The following is an 11,923-nucleotide window of genomic DNA, read 5'->3' as shown; positions in this document are numbered from 1 at the left end:
AAGTTGCCAGAAAATATAGATGTGCCTGGTCTCCATATGCAACTACGGATGCTGGGGGGGCTAATGCAACAGGAGAACTTTTCAAGTCTTAACGACCTTGCGATGTACATTTCTAACCTACATGTCCAAACAAGAACGCTTTTCAAAGATGTGGAAGCTCCCCTCCATCTCTGTCTTTCTCTGCCCGTTTCTGTGGCTTCATCAGAGAGGTCGTTCTTGGCACTCCGCCGCCTAAAGACTTGGCTTCGTAACACAGTCAGTCAGAGGAGACTAACGCACCTGGCCCTGCTGCACATGCACCTGGACACTAGACATCCATGCCCTCATGACGGAATTCATCAGCGCCACCCCAGAGCGCAAGACAACCTTTGGAGTTCTACCATCAGGTAGGCAATGCTTTTTATTAAGTTTCCTTAGGCCAGGCTTGGTCTTGGTTACAATTTGCTTAGCTGGTAATGTGGTTGTGCTGCTCGATTCGTTGTGTTTTTAGTTTCCCGTCTCATTTGTTATCAGGCTATTTTAAGAAATGTAGTTGGCTAATTGCTTATGTCTTGTTTTACTTTGTAGTTCTGTGAATGAGCGCAAGAGAAGGATGGCTGTTCATGCTGCAGCTGCAGCTGCTGTTGTGTGTGAGTGAGTGAGAGAGAGACGAGAGAGAATGTCGCGTATAACGACAGACCTGGATTTGCCTGTTGGTAAAACAGTAATCAGTTAAGTCGCTCAATAAATGCACTTATTAGGAATAAATTCTGTGTGTGTCTCAGTAAATGTATACAGTAGGCTATACTACACGCTGGCCATCTGATGTACACAAAACTATTGTAATATTATGATGACACGACGTGTCGTTATAAGATAGAGCTAATTTAAGTAGCCTATTGTAAGTTGTAGCATAATATTGAATCTAGCTCATTTTCTGCTCCGTTGCGCTGCGTTTGGTGTGACGTCATCGTCACCGGGTGACGTCACTCAGCACCAGAGGTTGCGCTAGACTTTTTCATTGTCCGTCATTTTGACGGGCAGGGTCGTAAAAAATCCGTCATTGTCCATTATTATCTGTCATTGTATTTTAACTTTTAAATGGTTATATTAGGCCTAAGCCATAATGCTTATATTTAATAGCCTCAATTGTTTTTTATTGACTTATTGTCATAAAAAAAATAATTCACAGAACAAGCGTGTTTTAATAATAATTATTTATTATGCATTTCTTTCTGACGATCAGAACTTTTTCAGCTGTGAAAACATAGCGGCTGTGCCTTAGAACGATGGGCTATTTTAGCCGAACGAAGTCAATTATAGTGAAAATACAAACAGCTCAAGCAGCTCAAACTTTCCTTCTTGGCCGCATGGATTTGAACAGTGCGCTTGCCTGCGTGTAATCAAAAGTGTCAATGGATTCTGCTGCCGAGGCGATTGACATTAAATGCTGCGCCTTTGCCTCCGACAGACGACTTCTCGTGGCGGTTTTTATTTTATTTTGAAGGCTGAACCCCCGCTCAGCTGCAACACTAGACACTGGGATAACCAGCGCCACCTCAGCCAACGCTCTAAAATCGGGAAACATTTCCCCTAGCGAAGTGATGAGCAGCCGACAGGAGCCCCTGAACGAGGGATTTCCCGACCCTGCCAGCACTCTCTTCATCGGGAGAAAATCCCTCTGCATGCGGTCATTTTCAACCAGTGGTGCAGCTGCACCCCGCGGTGACCCGTATTGGTCACAGACGCGCTCCAATGCCTCTAGTCCGTGAGTCTTCAACGCGCTGTCAGCTGTGGGATAGCGCGAGGCGTTGAGCACGGTGTCGAGATCTGCGATGATTCCCAGATGCTCTTCGGGGAATCTTTTTTTCACTGACTTGGTGATCTCTGCCAGGTATTGAGAGCGCAGCTTGGAGAAGGCCTGAGCATCTGGCTGCGTGAGGGTGATGCCACAGAATCTGCCGTCCTGTGATGCCTCGTTGAACTTTCTCTCCGCCACCCCTGGCTCACTTATCAGGTCATCCAGGCTGGCAAGTGTCATGTTGACCACTGGCTGGATGGAGGAGATGTTGACGTCCTCTTTTTGGAACGTGAGGTTCATCCTGTTGACCACAGACAGGACGTCAGTGAGGAGGTGTGTCAGGGCAGGGAATGTGGACTTCTGGAGCTGCCTCCTCAGACCCTTCGCTACCGGACAGTCTCTCGCGGCTTCCTCCTCCTCCAGCTCCAGCACCAGAGCAACCCAATTTGCCCGCATGCCCTTAACTGCCCTCTCCAGGGACAGCCAGCGCGTAGCAGATGGCTGCTTCAAACTCAGCAAGTCGTGTTCATCCATTTCTTTCTGGAGTTCCTTCAGTCTATGGGTTCGGATGGGGGAATTTTTGTAATACGTGTAGGTGTTGTTGACTGTGGTGACATAAGCATCTATCTCACGCACAGCTTTTGATGCGTCTCGGGCTGCCAGTGCCGTCCTGTGCGCACCACAGTGTATGTTTACAAGGTAGGGACAGTCATTCTGGCGCAGCTGTTGTGCGACTCCGTTTTTTCGTCCCACCATCACATTGGCCCCATCACTGCCCAACCCAACAACCCGAGACATCGCTACTCCACGACCTGAAAGCACATCTTTAATTTTTGCTGCGATGCATTCAGCTGTGCCAGAGGGTATGGCATAGTTGCCCATGAACACAGTTTCAGGCTCCCCATTCTGTTGAAGAGATAGGTACGTTATGAGCATTTTCTCAACAGTTATGTTGGTTGTTTCGTCTACTATCACCCCCACATATCTGCTGCTTGCGATGCGGTCATCTATGGCAGAGGATATGGTCGCTGCTATCGCTTCCTCCATCTGGTATACTGTGTCATGGTGTGTGTACGTGTGTGCAGTGTTCAAGTTTGGACACCCGGCAGACTGTAAGAGATGAATCAGTTTTGGGTACTGATGGCTCGGTGTACTTGTATTTGCCATGTGTAACACAACCTTAAGTTGTGTTTTTAGTGCCTCGTTACAGGCAACCTGGGACTTTTCTACGTGCTTCTCCATCTGCACACTCTGATTGACCACCGCGCAGGATTCGATGTGGCTGTGGCTGCTTTTGTGGTCATTGAGGGCCGATTTCTGGATGGTCGTGCAGCCCTTAACAAATCCATTGTTCGCTTTTGCCCTTCTGCAGATGTCGCAAAACATTTTGCCTCCTTCTGCCCTCAGCCAAGTAAACTCCCTCTCCCACTGAACCCTGTACTCCCGCCTGACCTCCTTCCCGCTGCTTGTTGCTTTCGCTCCTGGGGCCGCTGACAGAACAGCCGTTACTGCAGGTCCCCCTTCTTCATTATCCTCCAGTACATCACTCCCTCTCTTCTCTCCTCTCTCAAGACCACCGGAGCTGGGCTTTTTAAAAAATCCTGTTACACTAAGCTGCCGTGACATCTTGCTACACCTTATCGTAACACTGATTTTTATTTTAAAGGGCTGTGATCGTAATGCTGATCTTAACTTGTGATGCTGACCGTATACTCTATCCGGATAGACAACGAATGCACGAGCGATGAAAGAGATGACAGCTAATGAACGGCTAATAATTAGCTCATTAATATGCACGAGCACGCCACCAACAGGTCAGGAGTGAAGGCTACCGGTAGCGATTCATTAGTCTATCTGTCAAAGTAACGGACGGCCATCGGATTCTGCCGTAGGATAAGATGTCCACCCCTTGCACAATGTAGGCCTACATGTTGGTTTGTTTGCCTGTACTTTCATTAAAATGATCGCAGATATTTGAGCAACCGTGATCCTAGGCGTCCTTAACAATAACAGCACTGATCACGTACAGGAGACAGCGAAGTGACACAAACGACTCAATGCATCTCTTTTAAATAGCAAAATTACGCCCACATGCTTTCTGCAGATGATTGAGAAGGGGAAACAGCCCACTGAAACAGGTAGATAGCCTACACTACTGCAGCCATAGGCTACATCTCAGACTGTGCTAATGGCACAGACCGCTAATGGTTTTAAATCGGAGCATGGCTTTGAGTGCGATGGAGCTGAACTTGCGCAGCTGGCTACAATGTATCGACCCACTGAACACCAGAACAGCCGTAACGTCGGCTCAGATTGAAAGTTGGTGTCGGCAATGAAGCTTATGCAGAGTAAGAAAACTGTCACAACTTGCCTGGTATTTCAATTGTGATTTTTATTGTTGTGTTTATTATTGGTAATGATCATTGTAAAAATCTGTCAAAATGACGGACGGCCTTCAGATTTTTCCGTCATAGCTAAAAAATATCCGTCAATGACGGACATTTGTCGGTTAACGCGACCTCTGCTCAGCACCCCCAACTCTGAATGACTTCCAGCGTCACTGGGGTACAATCACATTTTTCTTCTCTCCCCCTTTTCCAATCCCCCCCACCCCCTGGTGTTTCTTTTATGCTGAATGTGTGTGCTTACTCCTTCATATTTTATGTTTGCACGTACATGTACTTTCATCGTATATTCTCTCTGTGGCAGAGTCTATTTGGATGACTTTCCCATTCGTGCTCCTTTTCCTTTCCTCTTCTCTTTTGAATCTCCTATGTCAATGTTGTTTTGTTTTCAAACCAGGGGTCGTTGTATGCATGTTGAAGAGCAGCATTAGCAGACCTGTTCTCTTCAGACCTCTGCTCACAGGTGTATTTTGGTTTTGTTTTCTGCACAGATTAAGTGGCATGAGTTCATTTTCCACAGCTGCTTTGTGTCCTCAGGCTGTCAGTGGCATTGAAAGCAAGACTGCTGCACGTAGACATCCAAGGTGTGTGTGTGTGGGGGGGGGGGGGGCTGGAGCTGCATTCTAAACAGCATAAATACCTCTTTACCTGCAAACACTGTCTTATTGTAGATAACCCCCAACATTGCCTCAGTTCTGCATACAGTAAACAGGTTCACTGGTTAGTCAAACAATAATACTATGCTCACTTTAAAATGCTTACATATTTCATGCTTAATGTTGCATCATCAGCAAACTGTTATATAAAAATATATACATATGTAACATGCTGCTTGCTTTTCTCCATGGCCAATTCTTTCACTCTCACCAGCAGTATGCAGACCCACACTCCATCTCTATACGCACCCTGTGGCTACATCCTTTCATCTGTGTACAGTAGACGATAAAGAGGTTTTCCCTGACTATATAACATGCTTCTATTCCAAAATGTTCATTCACTCAAGGAACACATTAGGCTCATAATCGAGGCTTAACATGTAATACATCCATCCATTTATCCACCCATAAATCATTGAACTTTCTCTATCATATTTTGAATCTAAGATAATGTTTATGACTGGTGGTAAGGCAAGGCAAGGTAAGTTTGTTTATATAGCACCTTTCGACACAAGGCAATTCAAAGTGGTAAATCATAATGGAAATGGGGAACTGCTTTCCAGTCCCCACAGATTTACTCTCTCAATTTTCCATCTAGAAGTTAGAAGATCTAGAAATATAATCAACTTATTCAGATAATATGGCTGATGTCTTAGCAAACAATTCAAATTCAATTCAAAGGCTTTATCATCATGCACAGTAGCTACAATAGATATGGCAATAAAAAGTCCCAGGCTCCTCCAATAATGCAACATTAATATATATAAAACATAAACAGTTGCCTACAAATATAGGGTCAAACAATGGTTGCTAGGATGTCATCACTTCATTGTACATGCTTTCTCCAGTATTACAGGGGGCAGTGATGGGCAAATTACTTCCAAAATGTAATACAGTATATGTTACTTATTACTGTGTTTTTAAAGTAATAAGTTACATTACATTATTACTGTCTCTGAACTGTAATGTGTTACTCTACTTTTGTGTTACTTTGAGTTACTTTCACCAAAATAACTGCAAAAGTTTGGCTTTAAATGCTAACATGTAGTTTATTGCAGCTCATTAATTAAAGCTATCTATCTATCTGGCAGTACACGCTGAACATTAGGAAAAGAGCTAGAAATTAAACTCATGCCCCATTTAGGTGGGCTGAATAATATTTGATACCGGTCACATGACGTCTCTGTGTGTTATTAATCACATGTTAGTGGAGCCTCTGCACGGCCCTGTAACCTGCTGTACGCGAGTCTCCATGGCAACGTTAGCTCACCTTGTCATTGGTGTGTTTACGGGGAATTGGCTGACAAGCTTTCTAAAAGCTGGCGATTCCACAGAGGACAGAGGCTGCAGATCTTCAACACTCTGCCACGAGTCTCTGAACTTCTCAGGGTTCAAGCAGCAGACCCAGAGAAAGTTACCTTCTGTTGCTTCGGCCTGCGCGCTCTTGTCTTTTTCTGTTCTTTTACAGGGTATATACAGAGATTCTTAAGTTGAATTTACTACCTTTTACTACCTCTTTTACTACCTTCAATTTTTTTTTTACTACCAGCACGACTTCAAGCTGCAACTGTAGCAGCGTAAAGTGTGAAGTAAAGTGAAGCGTAAAGTAATGAGATATCTTTCCAAAACGAATTAATAACATATTTCATCACAATTTAACAGGGTAATTATAACTTCCACCACTGGACACAAAAACTGGCCAACACACACACACACACACACACACACACACACACACACACACACACACACACACACACACATAGAGAGAGAGAGCGAGAGACTCTGTAGGTGTATGTGAGTGTCTGTTTGTTTGAGCAAGCTAGTGAGCTACATTTAAGTAAGAAGGAACTCTACCATAGGAGTTGGATTAATCAAGATGACACAACAGGCCTTGGTCCATAGTTTTTACTCAAAATGTCAAAAAGTAACAATTGCATAACAAAAACTAATTTCAAGTGGTTAAATTAGGGCCTTGAAAAAAAAGAATAAACTAGATAATAATAAAGTGCAACTTTCACTGTAATTACAATATCTTATTAACAAAGAAATAACTTTAACTTCAACTGGACGCAAAAACTGTCCGAGAGAGAGAGAGAGAACTTAAACAACAGTTAGCCAGCAGGGTCACAAGTGCCTCAACTGTGTGGCCTTTTCTTCAATCATTTTATCCACTTGGAGAAGTTCTGCTTTTTTTTCCCTGTGTCTTCTCCGAAAAGTGTTTGATTTTGTGATGAGCTCAGCCATCTTTGTTCCTGCCTTTCCCTCGGCCATCTCTGCATATTTGTCGGCGTCATTTTGGAGTGAATGGCACACACTGTGGAGTACCTGCCGCCGGTTCCGGAGGTCCTCCAGCTCTTTCTCTGCTGCTTTCCTCTTCAGCTCCTGTGTGGCATTCTCCTTTTTTTTCCGCTCACTATCAAGGTATAGCCTGTATTGTGACCTCGATGAAGCAGCAGAGGCCAGGAGCTCCTTGGTCAGAGGAACTTTCAGAACGCCGCCACAGACAATTACCTTATCGCAGATTAATCTGAGGGCTTCGAGAGATTCATCACGGAGGTTGCACGTTTCTACCTCCTTATTTACTGAGAAGCCTCTCTCCACTGTGGCTTGTCCATGGGACAGGAGGAGAGCACTTTGGCAGAACTTTAGCAGGTCAGGGTGGGACGTGCAGAGTTTGGAGTGGAGAAAGACATCCAGACGCTGCCTCAGGGGTTGGAAGGAAACAAATTCTTCTTCTCTGCCCACGACCGAGAGAAAGGATGTGAATTGCTGAATGATGACATCACCTGCAACATTGATACGAAAATTAAGATATATTAATTTCATTAACACATTCCAGTCAACTGCTTCACCATCCATTCGACAAAAGTACATACAGTACATCGTAGATACACATAATAGTATCTGTAGCAGTGGTTCTCAACCTGGGGGCACGGAGGTCTTGTCTAAATTACAAATTGATACAATTGCGCGTCGGTGACTTGTTTAGCTGAATCTGCTTGCAAGGTGCCAAAACACCTTCTACATCAAACAGATAGAGTAAAATCACATAACTCACAAGAACACTGGATGTGGCTATCAAAAAAGAAAAGAAAAGTAGAATAATTTGAGTGCTTGAAATCATGCATTGACATCAAGGTTGGTGGGGGGGGACAATATTCTAACCTTTGAAAGGGGGGCTCAACTTGCAAAAGGTTGAGAACCCCTGATATAGAGAGCTATGAGAGCATAAAGTTTAATTTTGTAAAAGCAAGACACTTTCACACCTGTCACAGTAAAAAAGCAGAAAACCACAAAAGAGATTCCACGCACAAGACCTTAATCAATTTGAATAACTTATCCACTTCTACTGTCCCTATAAAATATGTTCTTACCAGCTGCAATGCCACCTGCCAGCTGCTGCCCCTGGATGAAAGCCTGCACTAATGACTTCATCTGTAGGATGCACCACTCTGGATCCCTGGCCATCCTTGTGGGATCCAAACAGGTGATCTGCCTAACTATGGGGAATTTCAATGGCGATTTCTCCTGCAGTTTCTTTACGATCTTAATCAGACCCTGCAAACACTCTTTTCTGAGGTGGAGTACAGAGAGTTCACCTATCTTTGATCCTGGTTTGCCCAGGAGTGCCTATTAAGGAACATTAAGGAACATTCATGTCAATGCTTTCTTTGAAAGGAAATGTTTACATAACTTATTGTGATGATAATATTAATACTGAACAAATTGTATTTGCTAGTTGATTTGTGCAAGCATCATAATTCACAAATTCACCCCGCAAAACAAATAAACAACAATAAAATTACCTTGATGGCAGATTCAGCCCCCAAGCCTATATCTACCCTTTTGAGGGAGACCCAGTTCTTCTCCTCAGAGATGTCCAATTTAATCAGCTGCAGGGGGGTTTGGTCCTGTAGGAGTTCCCTTTTGATGAACCGCCGCAGTAAACTCTGATGATGACAACAACAACAAGAAGATAGTTACCCAGACATTCATATACATTAATATAGGTTTACATTCAAATTAATGAATCAAAATCTTTACAGTGATACTTACCAACAGGAGCTCAGTTAAATCTTCTGCCAAAAAAGGCAACACTGGCTCGTCTGTTTGGTACTTCTTGAGAAATGGGTTAAAACTTCTCGCAATGGCGAGGAAGAATTGAAGCTTTGGGATTAAGAGTGGATCCCCTTGTGCTGCCAGGATGGCATCATAAGAGGCCGTGTTTGGTTTTGTGACCTTCTTATCCTCAACAGCATTGACAAACTTCTGAATCATGGTCCAAACTTCCAGGACTCTCTCTGCAACCGGCACATTTTCCACCCATCTGTGGCCGCAGAAAGAGAGGGGAAAGCAGGACGACCCGGTGATGTTGGTGTAGTCCTCTCTCCGGGCAGGAACGTTGTGGAAGAGGTAATGGAGAGCGCGCAGGAGTTTGTCAATTTGCCAGCCTGTAAAGCCTGCCTTCATGGCATTGTGGAGGGTATGGAGTCCACAGCTCCCAACCATCAGGACTTGAGCACCTCCATGCAGCTCAGCATGTTCCTTTTGAAGGAGATCCAGGAGTTTGAAATTTACATTTGGGCCATCCATTCCTACTGAGAGAAGCTGCCTCATGTTGAGTTTTGCAACACATTCCTGTGAATTGTCACACAGAAGTTAATGTATTGCTTAAGTAAACCACATTCAATACACATCAGAAGGTAATACTGTATATGCTTCAAATCAAACATTTAGCTTTATTATCCTAAAGTAAAACATGAGTCAGGTCTTGGGATACATTTCACAGTGATAGATATTAGGCCTATGTCAAGGACTGCTTTGTCAAAGTTAGATCATTGGTTCTCCAAATGTGGCTCACTATAATAAACTAAATCCCTATAATATAGGTTTGGCTTTATCAGAGCCATGCTCAACCTTCAGATTAAGGGTGCGTTCGTAAATTGCCACTCCGAGCACACTCACACACACGTTTTAACAGTTCGGAAATTCACGGCCAGAAGAACGCTCGTCTTTTTCAAACTCAGAGCGCGATTCTATTTTTCAGAGCGTCAGATTGAATTTACGAACGAACGAACGAATTTAAGCATAACGGCTAACACTTTGACCTACAGTCTTGTGACGTCTGGTCACCCTAAGCTTTGTTGGCTGATACATCTTTTTAATTGCATACATTTTACAATATTATATTACAGAAATTCAACAGTAAGCTAAATAAATACAATTATCAAAAATCCATGAAAATGTGCAAACAATCTCCCCTATGTAACCAATAAGTATAATAGGAAAATAAACTTACTTTTGATGTGCTGCAACAGATCGTCAGCTCTCCCATGTCCCAGGAATTGTGAGCCAAAATACCTCGAGCGTACACAACCATCCTCCAAAAAACGAATGTGTATGTCCATTTGTTTTTTCTTTGACGATTGATTGAGGCTCTCATCGAACATAAGGACGTACGGTCCGGCATTATTTATGGCCTCAACCAGTTGCCTCTTAAAATAGGGTGCGATGCCAAATTTTATTATGTACCCGGTTTTATCCTTGCCCAAAGCGAAGGATTTGGCGATTTCGGAGTCCGGGAACATATTTCTGAACAGCTCTCCTATGCCTTCGTTCGAGTTGAACGAGTGGTGTTTCATTGCTACATCTAAACACCACAGTACCTCAGCCTGCAAGGTAGAGGTGGTAGTGCCTAGCGTCTGCTTCTGACCGTCTGTCGTGCACCTGTTGCTGGTGGTAGGACTACTGGCAGGGTATTGCAGGGGGAGAGCAAGCGAGGTTGAGGGAGCAGTGGAGGTTGAAGGAGCAGTTGAGGTTGAGGGCGTCGATGTAGCCGTTGTGCCAGTGTAAAACAGTGACAGCGGTAGCTGAGCGTTACGTCCACGCATCCTAGCTTGGTGGCTACTTGATAGCATGTGCGATTTCACCGCCTTCACCCCCATCCAGGTAATGCTTATCGTCTTCTTGCAGACGTTGCAATAAGCCTCTTGGCTGTTGCCAACTACTGGCCTAAGCCATTCTTTAAACAACGATTCCTCCAGCCAGAGGTCCGAAAATTTGCATTTGCCCATGTCTTAACTGGCGAACTCGCGAAGAGGTTTGACAGCAAGCTAGCCGGGTACCTAAAATGATTTTTTTTTTTTTTTAAATCAATATGTTTATATTGGATTATCTCCGTTAATATTGGTAGTAAATGAAGTAGCGTAATTGGAAGTTAGTCTTAACTAAGTTTGTTGTAGAACAGATAACAAGAATAAGAAACTCGAACAAGATCGGAATAATACTGTAGGTTATATAAGGAAAGACCCATTGCTTGAGGCATTTAGTGTCTTAGAGTCCCTCCAGATTTCTCAGTCATCAGCCACCGGACCAGGGCGGGCTGCAGTCACTACAGGATATCCTCTAACCACGGCCAGCATGTCTTCAATGTCCGTACGCTCTTCATCGGTTCGCCCGGTGGCCAAGTCGGGTCCTTCATGCGCCTCAATATATCCCTGTATCGTACCTAAAATGATTGAGGGAGTGCGCGAGGTACATGTGACATCATTGAATAGCCGCGAAAATTTTGTTGGACTTAGCAACAATAACTAAGGGGGGCGTGGCTTGGCGAACTTCAGCACCCCCTGCTCAAAATTACTTCCCGCGGCCCTGCTACTTGCAACATGAAAATAAATCCACGCAAGTTTAGTAATTTAAGGAGATAGGCCTGCACGTAAATTACACAAATAGAAAAAATCATACGCCCAGCTGGATTGGTGTTCGAAAATTTACTACCTCGTCAGATGACGTTTGCTACTTTTCACTACTTTTTACCGGCCTTAATTCGGCCTAATTTCATTTACTACCTTTTACTACCTTTCACTACCCCGCGGCAACCCTGTTTTATCCGAGCCTGCAGCTCTGCATTGTGAGCCTGCAGCTCTGCATTGTGAGCCTGCAGCTCTGCATTGTCAGCCTGCAGCTCTGCATTGTCAGCCTGCAGCTCTGCATTGTCAGCCTGCAGCTCTGCATTGTCAGCCTGCAGCTCTGCATTGTCAGCCTGCAGCTCTGCATTGTGAGCCTGCAGCTCTGCATTG

General features: G+C 44.2%; 2 protein-coding genes across 3 annotated transcripts; both read right to left on the bottom strand.

Annotated features, from left to right (window-relative positions):
* Positions 1 to 1,327: 1,327 nt before the first annotated feature.
* LOC134871139 (uncharacterized protein C17orf113-like) lies at positions 1,328 to 3,406 on the bottom strand. The gene has a single exon (XM_063893756.1). It carries the CDS (start codon positions 3,404 to 3,406, stop codon positions 1,328 to 1,330), a length of 2,079 nt encoding a protein of 692 aa, XP_063749826.1.
* Positions 3,407 to 6,570: 3,164 nt separating this feature from the next.
* Positions 6,571 to 10,126, bottom strand: LOC134870340 (uncharacterized). Of its 2 annotated transcripts, XM_063892475.1 has the most exons (4): positions 8,901 to 10,126; positions 8,651 to 8,794; positions 8,219 to 8,474; positions 6,571 to 7,630 (listed from the first exon to the last, which is right to left on the bottom strand). In XM_063892475.1, exons 1-4 carry the CDS (start codon positions 9,459 to 9,461, stop codon positions 6,969 to 6,971), a joined length of 1,623 nt encoding a protein of 540 aa, XP_063748545.1. In that variant the 5' UTR covers positions 9,462 to 10,126; the 3' UTR covers positions 6,571 to 6,968. The 2 variants fall into 2 exon arrangements, 1 of the variants encoding a protein (XP_063748545.1); XR_010166549.1 differs by lacking the exon at positions 8,219 to 8,474.
* Positions 10,127 to 11,923: the final 1,797 nt, after the last annotated feature.

The sequence above is a fragment of the Eleginops maclovinus genome, chromosome 10, assembly GCF_036324505.1.
Source record: "Eleginops maclovinus isolate JMC-PN-2008 ecotype Puerto Natales chromosome 10, JC_Emac_rtc_rv5, whole genome shotgun sequence".
Classification (NCBI taxonomy): Eukaryota; Metazoa; Chordata; class Actinopteri; order Perciformes; family Eleginopidae; genus Eleginops; species Eleginops maclovinus.
This window is presented reverse-complemented; position numbering and strand designations above follow the sequence as displayed.

Bases quoted from the DNA above. Each gene is read 5' to 3' on its own strand.
- LOC134871139 (XM_063893756.1), bottom strand. From the start codon at position 3,406: ATGTCACGGCAGCTTAGTGTAACAGGATTTTTTAAAAAGCCCAGCTCC.
- LOC134870340 (XM_063892475.1), bottom strand. From the start codon at position 9,461: ATGAGGCAGCTTCTCTCAGTAGGAATGGATGGCCCAAATGTAAATTTC. The intron at 8,795-8,900 runs GTAAGTATCACT...TGTCATCATCAG, and splicing joins ATTTAACTGAGCTCCTGTTG to AGTTTACTGCGGCGGTTCAT. The intron at 7,631-8,218 runs GTAAGAACATAT...TCAATGTTGCAG, and splicing joins GGCAGGTGGCATTGCAGCTG to GTGATGTCATCATTCAGCAA.